Source organism: Rhodnius prolixus, unplaced genomic scaffold (genome assembly GCF_049639745.1).
Source record: "Rhodnius prolixus isolate KJV_2025 unplaced genomic scaffold, Rpr scaffold_3, whole genome shotgun sequence".
Lineage (NCBI taxonomy): Eukaryota > Metazoa > Arthropoda > Insecta > Hemiptera > Reduviidae > Rhodnius > Rhodnius prolixus.
This window is the reverse complement of record NW_027411603.1, coordinates 46,986,538-47,006,214: the sequence shown is the minus strand read 5'-3', so window position 1 is coordinate 47,006,214 and position 19,677 is coordinate 46,986,538. Positions and strand designations below refer to the sequence as shown.

Sequence of the window (19,677 nt, the reverse complement as noted above, 5' to 3'; positions counted from 1 at the left end):
CATAATTGTCGGCCATTCCATAAGTGAGGTTTTCTTCGGAAAGGTCGCTACATACTTTTTCAATGTTACACTTTTAATAATGGGTGATTCCTTGGATCCTAGTGATCCTCCTCCGGAGGAACAACCGGTGTCAATTGTGGACATTTCTGAAATAGTAAATTATTTAAAAGAAAATGTTAAATTAAACTTACTTGGGACTAAAGTTGCACCACCTGCTTTAAATGTAGCTTTTGAAGAAAATAACAATATAGAGTGTATAAAGAAATTTGCAGCAGATTCTCAGATACCTACCTTATTAGTCCAACGAACATCGGCAAAAGGTGAGTGTTTAATTAAAATTAGGTAGAAATTCGGCGGTCACCGCCGTTAGCTCCTTGCGAGTTCTTCGTTGATAATTATCAGTGTTTTCAAAAGTTCATTATAATAATCTTAATTTAAACATAGATCTTGATAAACATTTAAGTGGTAAAGCGAAAATTTCAGTGATATATTTTTTCTCATGTTTTATTTCAAGATGATGATCCAGATCAGGGCGGAGATGTGGATGATGAAAAAGATCAAACAATATTTTATATATCCAATTCTGTTCAGTTTAATGGTACCAAGACAACCAGGTTTGTTCATTTAGATCCTTTTTTTTCTGACTAACAGCAATTATGGGAACTTGGCAGCAGTTAGCAGTAAGGTCGATAGTTATCCGTTATAATGGAATTTTATGAAAGTTAAATAGTTTCACACGTGAATTCCTCATTATTAATTGTTTTTTCTGGAACGAAAATTGAGTAATTGACTTGTTTTGCAGTTGAAGCAGTTTATTATTTTCTTGTATTCATTATTGAATTAATAATTTATAATGTTGCCCTATAAACTTGAAAATATCCTGTTAAGTATTTTAATGAATTAATTAAAACGTTAATTTTATTTACTGGTACATGTAGCGTTTCACTTTCCTCTTGATGTTGACTTAAACCGAAAAAAAATTGTTTTAGATACGCAAGTTATTCTCAGCATATTTTTACTTATTGTGAAATATTTCCAAACAATTTTGTTCGAGGTTTAAAAAAAAAAAATTGGTTGATTTTTTAACGCAAAAAGTTTTTATTGCCCAATTTTAAATTAAACAACTAGATCATAATATTTCCAAACTTCAGAACTCTTAAAAGATAAAATTACTTTTTTTTTTGTTAATAGAAATTATTAAACAGACGTTGAGTTTGTCTTTTTCTGGCTTTCTTCTTAGTTGGAATTAATTATTGCCTTAATGATGTTAAGTTCGGCTGGGGAAAAAAGTGTAAAGAAAAATTAAAATTGATTCGATATATTTTATTTACTGACGTTGAAAAATTGAAGAATAATCAATTCATGCTTACATAACTTTTATAGCTCTAAACCTATTCAAGGTATTCCTTCCTTCCCCTGACTGATTCATTTACTGAATGGCTAATCATTCTATTTATTAATGCAAATTTAGAGGCAAGTAATTGAAATATTTAATTCTGTCTCAATTTCTTTTTTCAAGAGCTCGCATATAATTTATAAGAAACTGACCTTTTGCGGTGCGTTTTCGTGATATGAAAATAATACTTTTTCTTACTTTGAGGGTTCCGAGTTATTGAGAATTTATAGCGACGTCCAGGAAAGCAGAGTGCTTCGGGCAGGAACATATGAGATGCAAGCACTTTAACTTTCTACTGGAGAGAAAGTGCAGATTTGTGCGCTCTAGCACTGTAGATTCTAATCTGAGAAGAAATTTAATAAATTTGAAGTTAATAAACTTGGATTAGTGTGGGAGAAACAAAGGTGGGCAGATGCGTCATGATTTAACAAAGGGAGAGCATACGTGCGTGTCCTGTGAACAGAATGCATCTACTAAAACCTTCTTTCTTTATATAAAATTGATTGGCAATAATATTTCCACCTAGTTGATGAGCAAAAAGTTTTCTTACATGTATAATTCAATTAATTTTTTGGCTGCATTTGACATTGCTTGCAGTCTATTGAAGATATCACTGACTAGTAGTCTCCTGTACTTTGTTGCCTAGCTAATTCAAACAGTGCATTAAGATTTTATCTGAAACCTTTCGAAAATCACACTCATGTAAAATTTATGTTCAATCTTCCCTTGATCTTGAGTAAGGTGTTGATATCTTTTCTGGCGAAAATGGGTTATAAAAATCGGATTAGAAACAGCTTATTCCGTCTTTCTGTAATTTCTGCTACTTGGTCTAAAAGAAACATTCATTGTGAAATACATGTCGTCTAAAGATCTTTAACGAGGATTGGTTTTCCATTGACTCATTGCCACACATACCGTATCTTCAAAGATTTATTTAGGCAGCGAAGTTATTAATTTAGTGTAGAATGAAATTCTTAAAGTGATTATTTTTAGTTCCATTTTGTAATGGTGACGTAATTTGCAGTTTACTGTTCATAAAATGTGGACTAGTATTAGAAGCAGATAAATCCATAAACTCTCAATTAAATATGATAGAATTCTCCGAAGGTTCTGCCTATGAAAGTTTGCACAACATAATTAGCAAAGGAATGTCACCTTATTTTAAAAGTTATGTCAAAGAATCTGGAAGAGCTGACAGGTATATTGTTACATTGATTTCTAAGTAGAGTACTTATGCTTATAGATATGGTAATTTAGAGACAATTAAAAAATGGTTGATATAGGGATGGTGATAAGATGGTTCCCTCTGTTGAAAAGAAGATTGATGAATTAGAAATGGGATTATTACATTTGCAACAAAACATTGATATCCCAGAAATTTCATTAGTTGTACATCCAGTAGTTGCAGCTGTAATCAAAAAGTGCCTAGAAGAGGGTAGAAAACCCAAAGTTGCTGATTTCGGTGATAGAGTGGATGATTCTACATTTCTTAACCAATTGCAGAATGGTGTAAACCGTTGGATCAAAGAAATTCAAAAGGTAAGTGAATAATGAAACAATGAGTTGTAAATTTTTGTTTTCTGTAATTGTTAATTTATTTTTTTTTATTTTTTTTACAGGTAACGAAACTAGATCGTGATCCATCTTCTGGAACCTCTTTGCAAGAAATTTCATTTTGGTTGAATTTAGAAAGGGCATTACATCGAATTCAAGAAAAGAGGGAAAGCGTTGATGTTGCATTAACTTTAGAGATTCTGAAACATGGGAAAAGGTTTCATGCCACTGTTAGTTTCGATACTGATACAGGTATTATTAATTCTGAAGTTTTGATTATATTTTTTCTAACCTAATAACCTTAAATGGGTGAATAATGACATGTAAGGAGTAAAAGGTAATACTCTCGATTCCATGATATCCGTTGACATGTTGCCGATAGCATTGAGAGCTGTGTTTCTGCTTCACAATTTATTTATGCTCTTTTTTTTAATATGGAATCCTATCAACTTATACATATATTAATTTATAAATATCTAAGCCATCTACTGTTGCTTGCAGTTCCTAAACATTGTAACTTTTCTTTCTGAATAGCTCCGTTCTTATTGTTTGCAGAATAACCTGCAGATTGTTGATTATTTGATCGTTGTTGTCATCAAGAAAAGTGTTTTTTTCTTGACTTATTGATGATCTTAGCAGCATTTTTAAAATCCATGTTAATTAAGGTTCTAGTTAAAAATCGTTTGTCCCCTATGGAAAAGTTGAGTCGTTCTAACGAGCTTCAAGTTAGGCCATTAATTTATGTATTCTCGCAGAGCCAGCCTTTCAGACTTGACCTTTCTGTTAACTATTTTTGCCCTGCGTACTTTAAAAGTTTTCCTTTCTTTATGTATTTATTTATTAGTTTACTTTTTGTCCTTAGGTTTGAAACAAGCATTGGCTACAGTTAACGATTACAATCCATTGATGAAAGACTTTCCAATAAATGATTTACTATCCGCTACGGAATTAGATAGGATAAGACATGCAGTTCAACAAATTTTTACGCATCTTCGGAAAATAAGAAACACAAAATATCCAATGACACGAGGTCTAAGACTGGTTGAAGCAATTTCAAGAGATTTAACAACCCAATTGCTGAAAGTGGGTTTTATTCTTGTCTTTACTTTAAAAATAAAGCAAACAATCAATCTTGGGAATACTTTAGTTTTTATTTTAACCAAAAAAAATGTTTGACAGGTGCTAGGAACTAGAAGATTGATGCATATTCCATTTGATGAATTTGAAAAAGTTATGCAGCAATGTAGCCATGTTTTTACTACTTGGGATGATGAATATGATAAATTGCAGGGATTACTCAGGTATAACTCTATACACCTTTTTTACTATAAGTAAATGTAATTCTGTTTGTAATAACTTATAATGTGTTTCCAACAACCTATTTTTTGCAAGATGAAACATTTTGACATAAAAAAAAAATCCAAAAAGCTCGCGGAGGTGATTATGGACAAGTACTTTTATATTTGGGTTTAGTGTACCATCAGGCAACTCCTGTACACCCCGAACCGATTGCATTCTGTACACATAGTTTGTCAATCTTAAGAAATACTCTGTAAACAGAATAATTTTATTACAGTGAACATGTAAAATATTTAAGTAATCAATTAATTCTAAGTTTAAGAAAATATTACTCCCTAAGTCGTGCAGTGTTCACTCCAGATGTATTTGTTTTTGAAACTACTTCGTTTAAACAATTACACTTGAGCGATATCTCTTAAAACAAATTAAAAAGATAGTGTTTTTTCATAGTGATGAAATGAAATGAAAGCCATTTATTCAATATTTTAAACAATACATTTAAATATTAAATCAGCTAACGCTATGGCTACCCAAAGGGTAATATGAGTTGCTAATTATTTCATAGGGATATTGTCAAGAAAAAGAGAGAGGAACAACTGAAAATGGTTTGGCGTGTAACCCCGGCACATAAAAAACTACAAACCAGGATGGAACATATGAGAAAATTTAGGCATCAACATGAACAATTACGAACAGTCATAGTACGAGTATTAAGGCCAGCATTGTTAGCACAAGAACTTCAAGATGGCACAAAACCACCACCTTCTAGTCTGGCTTTAGAAGCTGCCAATATTAGTGCTATTGAGGTAAATTTATAATTGAACTTTTTGGAAACTGGGTATAATATTTCCAGAAGCATTGCTTTTACTAAAAAATCTGTATTTTTTATTAGTAAATAAAAAATATTTTTTAAAAATAAAAGGTTATTTTTATAAAAATAATTTATATTTTTAAGTTTAAAATATAATAGAAGATAGGCATTTTTGTTTTTAAATTCAGAAAGTGATTCTAAGTTCTTTGTTCTCGTAATTTTAATTTATATTTTGTAATTATTCTTTAGAATGTGCCCTTCAGACCAGGTTCAGATTACAATCTTCTTGTGGTAAGCGTTTTGCAAAATTTAAATTGGCTGAATGATGCCAAAAAAAAAGAGAAGAAATTGTGCATGGTTTTTTCTTTGCCTACAATTTGGATTTTTCCAATTTTCGCTCTTGTGTTTAACAGTTTTGTTATCTGGATTTGAACAAAAAGAGATATTCATTTTTATAAAAGTGTTTTATTAAAAATAAAAAGTATAAGATCAAGGTTTTTTTTAAAAAAAAAACAGATTTAACATTTTCTAATTAACTTAACCGGGTTTTTTTTTTTTTTTTTTTTTTTAATTTATGTAAGGCCATTTGAAACTGAGAAATTCGGATGCGATAAAAAATATAATACATTTTAAAAGCTGCATGATGTGTATGCTTTTTTAATTCACCGTTAGGGACCTTCATAAAAATAATAGATATATGTATAGTTTTTATTAATACGCCCTGATTTGTCTATAATGTCCGATTTATCTTCATGAAACGATTTAGAACACTGTTCTAGCTTTGAGTAGGACCAGACTTCTAAATTGTGAAACTATGCCACTGTTTGTACCAGAAACATCTTGATTAATGGTTGGCATGATCCAAGTCAGATTACAATTTGAACTAGTAGTATTGTTCACTAGCTAGATACTAAGCGCTTTAATCGATATGGTTCTAGTGTTTATGAAATTCTAAAGACTTAACTCTTTAAATCTTTCATTCAAGGGTTCTGTTCCTGCCTTTGGCATGTCTTTGGATACATGACTATCTAGCTTCATAGCATTCATCTTTATTCAGGATGAACTTGGAGAGGGGTAGTTGCCACTTTAAAACTCTTATGAGGTCTGAAAAGAGATAGATGATTCTGTTTTACATGGTTAACTTTCAGACTCTTTGTTTGCATCACTCACTAACACTTTGGTTTGAGGGGACATCTTTATGTAGTGGTACTTATACCAGATTCATTTTGTCGAGTGTGTAAGGTAGAGGGGGAAATACTCTTTCCATCTCATAAATAGATGGTTCGAGACGTGAGGAGTTAGGTTCAGATCATCAAGGTTTGGTAGGAACAGGTTGATGGCAGGAATATGACTGAAGACTTTTATGGACAAATCCTGATGTTTTATTTTTTCTAAATCGTGTAAATCTGAACGTTCTTGTAAGAAATACTATAATAAAATTTATGATTCTCAAATATCCCTCTTTCATTTTTTTCAGGCTCTCTTTTAAGCTAGAAGTATTCCATGCATTCCTATTCCTTCAATGCTGCTATAAATTTAATTAGATAAAAATAACTCTAAGAGGGATTATTGCTGGATAGCGCTTGCTTCAAGAGTTTTGAATGCTCGGACAAAAAAAAAGAAAAAGAAGTACGAAAGTGTAAACTTAGGGCTTCCAAATTATAAATTTTATGCTTTTAATCGGAGCACATTGATGAAATTGCATTTGGCGTTTAGAGAGAATTTTGTGATTACTTAAAAAAAAGAACCTGTCCAATTAACGGGCAATATCAACATTACAGTTGCTAGCTTTATATACTTCATGTATTGTTTGTTAATAATCTTCATATACTAAAATTATTGAATGAAAGTGCACAACACTATGACAACTTCATTTGCCATTTGTTTTCCATATTTTTCAAGCAGTTTGACTAACTGAATGAACTTGCTGTTTTATTTGGTATAAAAAACTTTTCTTTTTTTTTTATTTTATCTTTAATACTTGTTTTTTTTTTTTTGCAGGAAGTAAATCTGGCTTACGAGAATGTAAAAGAAGTGGACTGCCTAGACATGAGCCGTGAAGGCGGAGAAGCTTGGGAAGCGGCCGTCGCTAGGTATGAAGAGAAAATTGATAAAGTAGAGACGAGAATTACTGCTCATCTTAGGGATCAGCTTGGGCAAGCTAAAAATGCCAACGAAATGTTCAGGTTTGTTTGCTATGAATGAAGAATTTTATAAATTTTTGTTTTCTGGTTGATATATATTTTTTTATCTGTAAAAATATTGCAAATCTTTATTACAGGATATTTTCTCGATTTAATGCATTATTTGTGCGGCAACATATACGAGGTGCCATTAGAGAATATCAGACACAGCTTATTCAAAGAGTTAAAGACGATATTGAATCATTACATGAAAAATTTAAAGTAAGTATTGTTAATTTACTTTAGCCTCTTTCCTTTCATTCACCATTAGACGTCACTTCAGTGTTATTAAAAGCATCTTATTGCAAGTCTTAGAAGCACCCTAAAAGCCTCATTAAAAATATCTAGGGAAGAACTACGAGCAATTATTACTGATTGTAACTATAAGTTGCTGCGCTTGACAAAGGATAATTCGATGGATACTTTATCAGCGTGATAGTAGACTATCCTATCCTAAGTATAATCACCCATTTCATGTGCCTTAAGAACAAAGATTGAGTGGACCAAAGTGGAGCCCAAATCTGCAGCCCAAAAGGAATTGTATGGTTTACAGATAGTTCTTAAATAATCATAGCATAGGAGTAGGAATTCGCGAGGCAAATCCATAGCTGTGATTAAAAGATATCTTGGAATCACTCCCACGTTGTACTAAAATACCGTCAAATTTTTCATTTAAATTCATTATTCCGTATTCTATGCTAGAAATAACCAGGGACTCCATGCTAACGACTCGCATAATCAGTAGCTTTGGAGAGAGCAAGACAAATTTTGGAAATCTATTCTAGAGGTCGGTCCATGGTAAAAGGCTTAATCCAACGTTTTGCAAAGTCAGAACTGACTAGCCCCTTAAATTAGAAATTCAGATCAGTATATTCATAGAACTGGCGTAAGGTTTTTATATTTTAGATTCAATCTCAGTATTTTAATATTTTTCTTATCTTTAGGTGCAATATACCCAAAGCAATGCTTGTAAAATTAGTTCCATAAGAGATCTGGCGCCAGTATCTGGCTCAATCATCTGGGTGAAACAAATTGATAGACAGCTTACCACGTATTTAAGGCGAGTCGAAGATGTGCTAGGTTTGTACCAATAATTTTCTATAGTAATTTTTTCGTTTGTTTTTCTTGTTATAAATTTTAGTTATATTTATTTTCGAAATATTTTAGGGAAAGGTTGGGAGAATCACATCGAAGGACAAGCACTAAAAGCTGATGGTGACAGTTTTAGACTTAAATTAAATACTCAAGAAATATTTGATGATTGGGCTCGAAATGTCCAGCAAAGAAATTTGAGTGTTTCTGGTCGAATATTTGCTATTGAAAGTACAAGATCTAGGTCTGGTAGAGGAAATATTCTAAAATTGAAGGTATGATGTACTGCGTTGGGCCAGAGGTATATAATAAATATTCGAAAATATAAAAACTAGTTAAAATTATTACTCGGATTATCGATATACCTTTATAGTGCAAATTGCTCTCGTTTACTTTATAATTTTTATTTTTTATCTCGAGTTTCAAATTTAAAATAAAATTCCTTTTTGCTTTATATAGATTTAACATATATACACATTTTTTATATACATGAATATAAGTAAGCGTTTAAAATTCTTGAATGTTGAAAGAAATTTTTCGGTACTAATTTGTTAATTAAAGAGATGGCCATTGAAGATTCTCTGTCCTAAAACTTTGGGGGCATTAACGAATTATAAAGCTCATTTTTGAGATTCTTTGAATGTTAAATTTTTTTATGTATTTTCTACTTCAATTTAGTGTAGCGCTTTTTATCATTGAATTCACATTTCAAGTATTTTATAGATATTATTATGGTTCTATCATCTGGATTAATGTTAAAGATAGACAAATGCATTATTTAAAATTACATGTTTGAAACCATTTTCTTTAGTAGTCAATACTAGTTCTTTTTTTTTTTTTAATTTTTCTTAAGCAAGTATTTAATGTATGTATTTTATTTAAAAATGTTAATTAATTTTTAGGTAAATTTTCTTCCTGAAATCATCACCCTTTACAAGGAAGTGCGTAATTTAAAAGGCCTAGGATTCAGAGTACCTTTAGCTATTGTAAATAAGGCACATCAAGCCAATCAACTCTATCCTTTTGCTGTTTCTCTTATTGAGAGTGTCAGAACGTACGAAAGGACACTTGAAAAGGTAAACAGAAATCATGTTATTAATTATTGCTTTATTTGACATAGTATTTAAGCAGCAGAGATATTCTGCCTTTAATATGACTATTTATAAAGCTCAGTGGGTAAAAGAACAGCTGTTACAGAGTGCTTTTTCATTAATATCAACAAATATTTTGAGATTATAAAGATGATTATTCTCCTCTTTTTAAGGATAAAATTTTGAAACTATTTTATCCTGGAAAAAAAAAATTCTTCAGAAACATGTATTGTTCTTTACTTTCGCAAATCTTTGCAAAAGTGTTTAGTCTCTTTTTTCATTATACATTTTTTTATATATTTTCTTCTTTAATTTAGTGTAGCGCTTTTTATCATTGAATTCACATTTCATTATTTTAAGACTTTTTTTATTGCATACCATGACCGAACAAAAAATGGATAATGGGGAAGAAAACTTCACAACTATGCCAATAATCTTAATTTGTCTTCTTCATAATTTTGTGTGGACACAAAAAAACTCTCTTCTTATATTTTGTTTTGTTTTTCTTTTTGTGTTGTTTAATGTGTTTTTCTATGTAAACGAGAGAGAGATTTTGCAAATAAAAATAATTTAAAAACGTTGTGTGTGTGATCACAGCTAATGAACAGGACATCAGCAGTGCCTAGTACACATCAGAAGGTAGTAAATCATTAAAACTGAAATGACTTAATGAACGAAATAAAACTATCGCCCTCAATCTATCCTGCTATATATATATTATACATATATGTGTTGTATCACACTTTCCTCTTTTATTTATAGCCCTACCACCAGAATTGCGCTCTCTATCTTGATACTATTGTCGCAGATTGCAAGTATCAATCTCAAGTTTTTCATAAACAAAAATATCAATTATAATTAAACAGTTTAGAGGAAAACTTATAGCAAACATAAAACAAAACTGTTGAACAAATTTATCGTATTGTTTATTTTCTTTAATCCCTTATTTAAAAAAAGTATATATAATCATGTAGATTTACTGTTTTGCGTTTTCAAAAGAAATATCTGTTTAGATGTCGAGTAATTAGAAGTAAGCGCTGTACATGTCCTCGCCAGTAAAGTCTTTTTCTTTAATTTCTGCTACTATGGCGATGCATGTAGCTCTCTGATCTCAAAGTTTCTTCATTTTTTTCAAAAGTTTTGCCTCGTAAACTCTACGAATTACTATCTTTCCAGTTCACTAACCATGTCTCAGATCCTCCATACATTATTACCGGACGATAATAGTTTTTTAAATACGGAGTTTACGTTTGGTTACGTTTGGATTTCATAACCCAGCTCAGCTCAGAAAAAAAGTAGCTAGTGTCTAGGATTTCGCTTTTAGACTCTCGCTGCTTTGTAATTAATTAAAAAAAATATCACGTTTTCTAATCTGTTTCCATTAATTTTAACATATCGTAACTTAAACGACATACTGTGTTGTCAAACATTGAAGTTAGCATATACTTAGTTTTAGTGTAATTTACTCGTAAATCCACGGACTTTGCTTCTTTTTCTAGTTTCTCCTAGCAATCTTTCTACGCTCTAAAACACCCTGCAACTAGAATAACGTCATCTGCATAGACAAATACTGGATGGATTGATTGAAGATTGTACCATTAGGATTTACTAATTGCTTTCTTCTCTAACTTAAGAAAAAAACAATATGGTTGACAGAACATCAACTTGTCTAAGATCTATGTTGATGTAAAACTTTTTTGAGCAGCCACGTTGAACTTTCAATTTTCCAGACGAGTTTTCCAAGCATCTCTTCACCAGACTGATTAGTTTGTAGGGATAACCAATTCTTGCAAAGTTTCAGCGGTTAGGCACACTGTAGTGTGAAGAATTATATTTGAATCGTAACAATCAGAGTTAAACTTAACAGTTAAAAATGAAACCAAAAAAATAAAACAAAATGGTGCAATGGTTTTTGTTCAACAGCATATTAAAAAGTTTGCTTAGCGTGTAACTTAAGTGAACTTAAGATTGAATCTTGCAAAAATGTTGCTTTTTACAACGAGCTTTTGTTTACTCCCTCCCTGATCATTTATTATCAATACATATAATAAGTGTTGCTATTATGTTGCTCATTTTGCTTTTTCAACAAAATTGTCATGCGAAAAATAAATAAATGTTGCAATTTAATTGAGGTATTATGTGGAAAAAGCTTTTAATTTTTTGTATAGGTGTCGCATGGGTTCTGTGTTTCAGTTTTTATTCTATATTTCAGACTGCTGAAGACTTATTTTATGTTTACTATTTTCTTTTTTTTTACAAATTTTATATGAAAAAATAAGTTGTTAGAAATAAAAATAAATCAATATTTCTATAATTATTATCAGTTTCAGGTAGTTTCTTTTATTATTATATTGTTTTTAATTCGATCTTCGAAAATTTTGTTCCAAAATTGTAAATATAACGTGAGATCATCATATACAGCTTGCATTGTTATTAGGTATTTGTTAACATTTATCCTTGAGTCGATGTTGTAGTGCATGCGAACGTCTAAAAAAGTGAAATTCTTTATAATTATTATATAGATAGATAAAACAAAACAAAACTTCCCTTTTTGGATTTCACATAGTCATAATATGTATACAGTTCCTAATGCATGGTGGTAAATGATTCCAAAGCTATTTCGGAATTCCATGAAGCATGTTGATTGTAAATAAAACAAAATTAATTTATTTAGAAGTAAGAAAGAAAAAAAAAATAGAATATATAATGAATTTCATGTTTCCTAAGCTACACTGAAAATCTTGTTTCCTCCAAGTTTAAATCGAAAATGATTGGAAATAGTATTTCAGTAAATTGTTACAGTTCATATTACTTTCCACAATATCTGTAAATGACATTTATATACAATTTATCTAAGTTAGTGATATTTAAACTTATTATTTCTGCTTCAGCTGGAAGATAAAGCCAGTATATTACCTTTGGTCGCCGGACTCAGAAAAGAGATGCAGCTTTTAGTTTCTGAAGTAAGTTTATTTTTCATTAATAAGTGATTAATATTTTTGGTTATTAATTGTCTATATTTCTCTTACTTTCTTAATTGACTGGCATTTTCCAATGTCAAATGTCAAGGCAACATGCATTGCGAAAAAATTCTTCACAAGCTTGATGTTTGCTGAGAAAACGCTTTTATTATAATTACTTTCAGATTATTATCTAATTTATTTTGCCGAGAAGATGAACAAATTATCTTCTGGGTTAACTGCTCACCAACAGTGGTCATCAAAACGCTCTCTAATTTGAGCAGAACATACAGCTGCCCACCAATCCAAGAGCCATAAGATTGCTTAAGACTTTTTTGCTAGATTACTGCTGTTAATGCCTATTTATTAATTTTTAGGGTATTCCGTTAGTCTGGGAAAGCTATAAACTAGAGCAGTATGTGCATAAATTTGCTGAACAAGTGTGCACATTCCAAGAAAAAGTGGAAGACTTATTAGTAGTTGAAGAACAATTAGATGTAGATGTGAGATCGTTAGAAACTTGTCCATATTCGGCGCAAACATTTGCAGATATATTATCAAAAATTCAGAACGCTGTAGATGATTTATCACTAAAACAGTATAGTAATCTACATGTTTGGGTCACGAGGTTAGATCAAGCCGTAAGTAAATTTTCTTTGATGGAATTATTATTTAATTTCCTGTCATTATTGAAATTTGGAAGATCTTTCAATTTTTGTTTTTCTTTTCTTATTAATTTAAAACAAAATTCTTATTAATTAAATTAATAGGTAGAAAAAAATCTTGGAAGTCGTTTACAAGCGGGTATTGAAGCATGGACGGATGCTTTAGAAGGAAAATCTAGTCCAATAGATCATTCTATGGATACAGATGCTCCAGCCAAACCTACCCATGCTCCTGGCGGTGATCCAACCGTAGGTGGTTTAACTCATGAAGTGCGAATTACAAATCAAATCATGTACTTGTATCCTAGCGTTGAAGAAGCAAGATTCCTTATTATGCAGCAGTTGTTTAGTTGGCAAGCTGTAGTCACTAGACAAATTAGGTTACAATCTTCCAGGTATCAGGTTAGTAACCATATAATTTTGTCTATTTTTTTTTTCAAGAGTGAAAATCTTGTATTGATCAAAATTGTACTTTTAGGTTGGTTTGGATAGGATATCTTATCAAAACTATAGAGATTTGCTTACAAAGCTACCTAATGGTTCACAATCGCTACATCAGGCATACGAGTGTATTGATAAAAAAATTAAAGATGTAAGTTTTAATTGTCTTGTATTTATACGTATTTATTTCAGGTATCTTACTAAAATTAGCTTTATTTCTGCAGGTTGTTACGTATGTTGATGAATGGCTGCGTTATCAATCTCTGTGGGATCTTCAGTCTGATACTCTCTACAGCCGCCTAGGAAGTGATATTACCACTTGGATGAGATGTCTTAGCGATGTCAAGTATGTATTAGTAAAGTGTCTGCCTGACAGCGTTAGGCTGGAAACATAGTGGAGCGGCGAGCAAAGCGGCGATGATAGCGAAGAGCGAAGCGGCGAAATCAAACAGAAGTTAACATATGGGACCGCGCATAGTGGCGAGCAAAGCGAAGATAGAGCAACTCTATCTATTTCTAGTTTTTGTTTTTGCCGCTTTGCTCTTCGCTATCATCGCCGCTTTGCCCGCCGCTCCACTATGTTTCCAGCCTTAGGGTGTCCTGGATTCCTAAATTTTGCATGCTGATTTTATTGAGAATAGTGACAACTTTTTTTAATTCCGCAGAGATACATCCTCTTATCCTCACCCAAAGACATAAATTTAGGTTCCCAATGATCGATCTTCTGCCTTCGTTAATCCATGAGCATTTATTCTCAAATCCAGATATTACAGAATTGTAGACGTCATTATATTATAATTTTATTTACTAAGATTATGACTCTAAATAAAAATTATAAAAAACATTTCAGAAAGTCCAGGACAACATTCGATACTTCAGAAACAAGGAGGCAGTTTGGTCCAATAGTAATAGACTACGCAAAAGTTCAAAGTAAAGTTGCTTTAAAATATGATTCTCTTGAAAAAGAAATTTTAGCAAAATTTGGTGGCCTGCTTGGAATCGAGATGCAAACTTTCCACGGACACATATCTAAGGTAGACAAGGCGATATGTATAATGAAACAAATATTTGCTATTTCTTTTCCACCAGTTTAAATAATCACTAATTTATTTTTATTTTTTACAGTCAAGAGGAGAATTAGAAAAACAAACCATAGAAGCTGCCAGCACCTCGGATGCCGTATGTTTTATTACGTACGTTCAGTCTCTCAAACGAAATATGAAAGCGTGGCAAAAGCAGGTATGTTTTTGAAAAAAGGCTTACAGCTAGTAAAAAAATTATTTTTATTGCAACAATTTTAATTACATTAACTAGATAAGGCGTATTTACTTTATGTTTAAGATTTGGTTTTCGTGATTAATTGGAAACTAGCAGTTATTTGTTAAAATGTACGTTTTGTTTGTAAAATAATTTCTAATAGTAAATTATTCATTCGATTTCTTTTAGGTTGAAGTTTATCGAGATGGTCAGAGAATTCTGGAAAGACAAAGATTTCAATTTCCTAATACTTGGCTTCATGTTGACAATGTGGAAGGAGAATGGAGTGCTTTTAATGAAATTATAAAGAGGAAGGATCTTTCAATACAGGCTCAAGTTAGTTTCTTTCATTCAACTTTCTTTACAACTGTGCAAATTAAGTATTGCACCTACGGACGTGTGGAATTCTCGATGTATGGTTTGAGGTTACCTGGTTCCGTAAAAGAGATATTTAAAAATAATCTTGTGTGATTGTGTTAATTAAGTCGAAAACTAAAAATCGCTATAAGCTTCAACTTTATTTGACCAGCTTATGGTCAGAATTCCTTACAGAATTCGATGAATTCAGAACAGACTTTCCATTTGCTTGAGATTTTGTCGAAATGGTTCCTTTGACTATTTTGTCTGAACCTCCGTTACAAATTAAAAATTAGTTTTAGGAAGGAAAAGTGAATGCTCTTTAAGATGTCAGTGTAATCTGCAGGTTTAAAAACTGTGTAACTGTAACTCAGAAAAATTAAATGTGTTTTAAGAAATTTATAGTTAAAAAAAAAATAGTGTAAATTACAACTCCGAAAATTAAGATAAGGTAAAATCGTTTGGGTTAGTATTTCACAACCGATTTGTTTTTTTCATAAATTTGAAAAATAACTCATTATTTGTGCAAAATTTTGAAATTTATGAACTTTTCTTTAAACAGTCTTTTTAAATAATACACATTCCAATGTAGGTATTGAGTTTGCAACAGAAGATGGTTGCGGAAGATCGTGCTGTCGAAGCAAGAACTAATGATCTACTTGTTGATTGGGAACATTCTAAACCAATAGAAGGTCGACTAAGACCTGATGAAGCCTTACAACAACTTACAGAATTTGAGGTTAAATTTTCTCGATTGAAAGAAGAAAGAGATAATGTAGCCAAAGCAAAAGAAGCTCTTGAACTTCAATATACTGGTAAAATATTCTTACAACGTCTCCTTAATTGCTGTAACATGATTTATTTATTTATTTATATTTATTATATTGTTTTATTTCGTGACAATTACCTTTTGAGAAACCTAAGGAGAGAAAATCTAGTCACGCTGGTATAATTATTTTGTTTATTTTTATAGGAGCTAGTTCAGGCAGTGAAGAAAGAGTAATGGTAATGTTTGAAGAAATGCAAGATTTACGTGAAGTTTGGTCAGAGCTTTCGCGTATCTGGAAGCAGATTGATGAAACACGAGAAAAACCATGGCTGTCTGTGCAACCACGTAAATTGAGACAACAATTAGATGTTATGTCACAACAGTTGAAAGAATTACCTGCTAGAGTTCGACAGTATTCTAGCTATGAATATGTAAAGAAATTGTTGCAGGGTTATACGAAGGTTAGTTCCTTCGAGCACTAATAATCTGATTTTTAGTTTTGTATATTATTGATTAACTCCTAGACCACTTTCTAAAAATCTTTAAACAGAATGATACTATATAGGCTTCGAAATTCTAGATTTACAAAGTAAAACTAGAATTTCAAAGCCTACTTCAGTTATCAAATAGCTACTGAATGTGATGTTTGATATATGTGTCTTCGTTTAATGTTGTATCTTTAATAATCTATATCTTCTATTAGCATTTTAACCCCTAATATCTGTTTGCCGAAACTGCATTCTAATATTCGTTAAATCTGTAAATATTCCTTTTTTGTTTAATCGGTATGTAAATACTGACCATTTGTAATCTGACCCGTTTGGAAACGAATCTAATGTCCCAAAAACTTCTTTTAGAAATATCCAGAGTTTGACTCCAGACATAATTGGCATTTACTCAATTCTCCTTGAGACGACATTTCTTGCATTATTTTGCCTCAATTTCATTTAATATTTATGTATTCAGGTTAACTTGCTGATAGTGGAACTGAAAAGCGACGCCTTAAAAGAACGACATTGGCGACAATTGATGAGGAAATTAAGAGTAAATTGGGTATTATCCGAAGTGTCATTAGGGCAAGTTTGGGATGTTGACCTTCAAGCCAATGAAGCTGTTGTAAAAGACATTATACTCACTGCTCAAGGAGAAATGGCTCTTGAAGAATTTCTGAGACAGGCAAGTGTAGTTGGCTCGTCCTTAGTAGCTCTCAAATTCCCGATAAAAGATAGTAGGATTTACCTTTTTTTTTTTGTTAGGTCAGAGAATCATGGCAGAATTATGTGTTGGATTTAATTAACTACCAAAATAAATGTCGACTCATTAGGGGCTGGGATGATCTCTTCACCAAAGTTAAAGAGCACATAAATTCTGTAGCTGCAATGAAATTATCTCCGTATTATAAGGTATATATATTTTTATAATTATTTTTAAAAATCTTCTCTTTAAATTTATTCTCTTTTAAGAAAATTTGATTTTACGGTTAAATAAAGGTTTTTGAAGAAGAAGCTTTGACTTGGGAAGAAAAATTAAATCGTATCAACGCATTATTTGATGTGTGGATTGACGTACAAAGGCGATGGGTGTATCTAGAAGGGATCTTTTCTGGAAGCGCTGATATTAAAACATTATTACCAATCGAAACTTCCAGATTTCATAATATAAGGTAAATATTTATTTTTTACTTTCTATATTTTATTTCTTTTTTTAGAAAACGCGATTTATAATTCTTATATTCTTTATTTATAGCTCTGATTTTCTTGGTCTAATGAAGAAAGTAGCTAAATCACCAATGGTAATGGATGTATTAAATATACAAGGTGTGCAGAGATCTTTGGAAAGATTAGCTGATTTACTTGAAAAAATCCAAAAGGCTCTTGGAGAATATCTGGAAAGAGAAAGAATGTCATTTCCAAGATTTTATTTCGTTGGGGATGAAGATCTCCTAGAGATCATTGGTAACTCTAAGAACATTCCACGTTTGCAGAAACATTTCAAGAAAATGTTTGCTGGGGTCGCAGCCATACTATTGAATGAAGATAATACTGTTATTACTGGCATTGCTTCCAGAGAAGGGGAAGAGGTTAGTAACACTTTAAATGATTGTTTCAGCTTAAAAAAATAAATCAATAATAGTCATATTGTTTACAGTATAATCATCAGTTAACTAGTTTCCAGAGGCAACAATGGTGGTTGATGTTAAAAATTTCAGTTCGATATTTGTTGTTTCTACTTGTCCGAATTCTTCTGTTCTGCCTTTCTTCTGCTATCATTGCTTACAATCCACCATGCCGTTAATTTTCTTTAGGCTTCCTTTGGGTCTGGACATAATCATGTCTTATCATGTAAAGATTGATGCCTTTGTCCAGTTTCTTTCCTTTTGCGCATATTATTTTAAGATTTTGGTTTCTTGTGGTTTCATAAAGTATTTTTTATTTTGTACTTCTGCCTTCAACTCTTTTCTAGATTTTCATTTTCTTGAATTCAATGAATAAATTAGTTAAATTTTAGTTCCGCATTATCAATTTCAATAGCAATCGTGATTTGCCTTTAAGATGCATTTAGGTTTAAATCATTCTTTCAGATACCTTAAATTTAGATTTTATTTTTTCCTCTTTTGGCACATTTAAAGGGGTTGTAATTCGAATGTAATTTAAAGTGTTCACTGATCTAAATATCTTTCAAGCAAAGACCATGGTTTTTTGTTACTAGATTTATTTAGAAATTTTGTGTAAAGTTAATTTGTAAAATATACCAGAATTTATCTAAACCTAGTTTTCTTTCTACAGGTTATTTTTAACAATGCAGTTTCAACGGCAGACCATCCTAAAATAAATGAATGGCTGACACTAGTTGAGAAAGAAATGCGTCTAACCTTAGCCTCATATCTTTCGGCAGCCGTCACCGATATGAGAGCCCTGAAAGAGAAAGTAGAACCATCGGCCTTTGTTTCGTGGTGTGATCGTTATCAATCTCAAGTGGTTGTACTTGCTGCCCAGATTCTTTGGTAACTTGATACATTCTACTGCTTCAATTAGAATTTCTGGGATATTCCAAAGGATATTTGACTGAAAATCTAACGATTTCATTTGATCACTAATCTAACAGGTCAGAAGATGTTGAAGCTGCTTTAGGTGGTGGCAAAGGAAAATTAGAAGAAGTTTTATCTCATGTGGATAACACACTAACCGTGTTGGCTGATTGTGTTCTTCATAAACAACCGCCCTTAAGAAGAAGGAAACTTGAAGCCCTTGTATGTAACCACTACTGATCATAGGATTTTCAGCATTAAAAAAAAATGAAATTAAACTACGAAACATATCTTTTTCAGATAAACGAATATGTCCACAAACGTACCGTTACGCGTAAATTAATTTCTTCAAACGTCAGTTCGCCCAAAGCTTTTGAATGGCTTTCCCAGATGAGATTCTATTTGGATACAAATCAGACTGATGCACTTAGTCAGCTTTCAATACACATGGCTAATGCTAAATTTCACTATGGTTTTGAATATTTAGGAGTACAAGATAGATTGGTACAGACTCCATTGACTGATAGGTCAGTAATAACCAGATTTCTGATTTCTTGTTATTAATTAATAAATATTTTTTTAGTCATTTACTTGGCATATATATATTTATGTATTTAGAGTATTGTACCTTTTTTTGGATTGCTTCATTCATCCAAAGAAGAGAAAGATTATTTCCGATTTCACTCATTTTTTTATTTTATTTTTGTTTTTTGCTAAACTTTCGTCCTAGGGACAAGGTCATTTTCAGGGCTTATACTTATCAGCAGTTATAAT

At 31.5% G+C, this 19,677-nt stretch overlaps 1 protein-coding gene across 10 annotated transcripts in view; it reads left to right on the top strand.

The window, feature by feature from the left end:
- Dhc64C (dynein heavy chain, cytoplasmic) overlaps positions 1-19,677 on the top strand; it is a 47,110-nt gene continuing 27,433 nt past the window's right edge. For 4 of the 10 annotated variants that reach the window (XM_074126091.1, XM_074126093.1, XM_074126090.1 and 1 more), the window contains exons 1-30: positions 1-320; positions 515-614; positions 2,421-2,594; positions 2,680-2,935; positions 3,016-3,202; positions 3,813-4,033; positions 4,130-4,251; positions 4,815-5,055; positions 7,062-7,246; positions 7,342-7,465; positions 8,188-8,323; positions 8,411-8,610; positions 9,238-9,411; positions 12,318-12,389; positions 12,764-13,027; positions 13,157-13,453; positions 13,530-13,643; positions 13,717-13,838; positions 14,343-14,526; positions 14,618-14,731; positions 14,939-15,085; positions 15,699-15,921; positions 16,080-16,336; positions 16,842-17,051; positions 17,132-17,278; positions 17,366-17,538; positions 17,622-17,955; positions 18,662-18,879; positions 18,981-19,125; positions 19,204-19,430. In XM_074126091.1, the coding sequence (XP_073982192.1) occupies positions 80-320; positions 515-614; positions 2,421-2,594; positions 2,680-2,935; positions 3,016-3,202; positions 3,813-4,033; positions 4,130-4,251; positions 4,815-5,055; positions 7,062-7,246; positions 7,342-7,465; positions 8,188-8,323; positions 8,411-8,610; positions 9,238-9,411; positions 12,318-12,389; positions 12,764-13,027; positions 13,157-13,453; positions 13,530-13,643; positions 13,717-13,838; positions 14,343-14,526; positions 14,618-14,731; positions 14,939-15,085; positions 15,699-15,921; positions 16,080-16,336; positions 16,842-17,051; positions 17,132-17,278; positions 17,366-17,538; positions 17,622-17,955; positions 18,662-18,879; positions 18,981-19,125; positions 19,204-19,430 (5,609 nt within the window). In that variant the 5' untranslated portion in view covers positions 1-79. Of the gene's footprint in view, positions 321-514; positions 615-2,420; positions 2,595-2,679; positions 2,936-3,015; positions 3,203-3,812; positions 4,034-4,129; positions 4,252-4,814; positions 5,056-5,309; positions 5,352-7,061; positions 7,247-7,341; positions 7,466-8,187; positions 8,324-8,410; positions 8,611-9,237; positions 9,412-10,023; positions 10,066-12,317; positions 12,390-12,763; positions 13,028-13,156; positions 13,454-13,529; positions 13,644-13,716; positions 13,839-14,342; positions 14,527-14,617; positions 14,732-14,938; positions 15,086-15,698; positions 15,922-16,079; positions 16,337-16,841; positions 17,052-17,131; positions 17,279-17,365; positions 17,539-17,621; positions 17,956-18,661; positions 18,880-18,980; positions 19,126-19,203; positions 19,431-19,677 lie in introns of all 10 variants that reach the window. The other 6 variants (XM_074126086.1, XM_074126084.1, XM_074126085.1 and 3 more) reach the window with 3 other exon arrangements.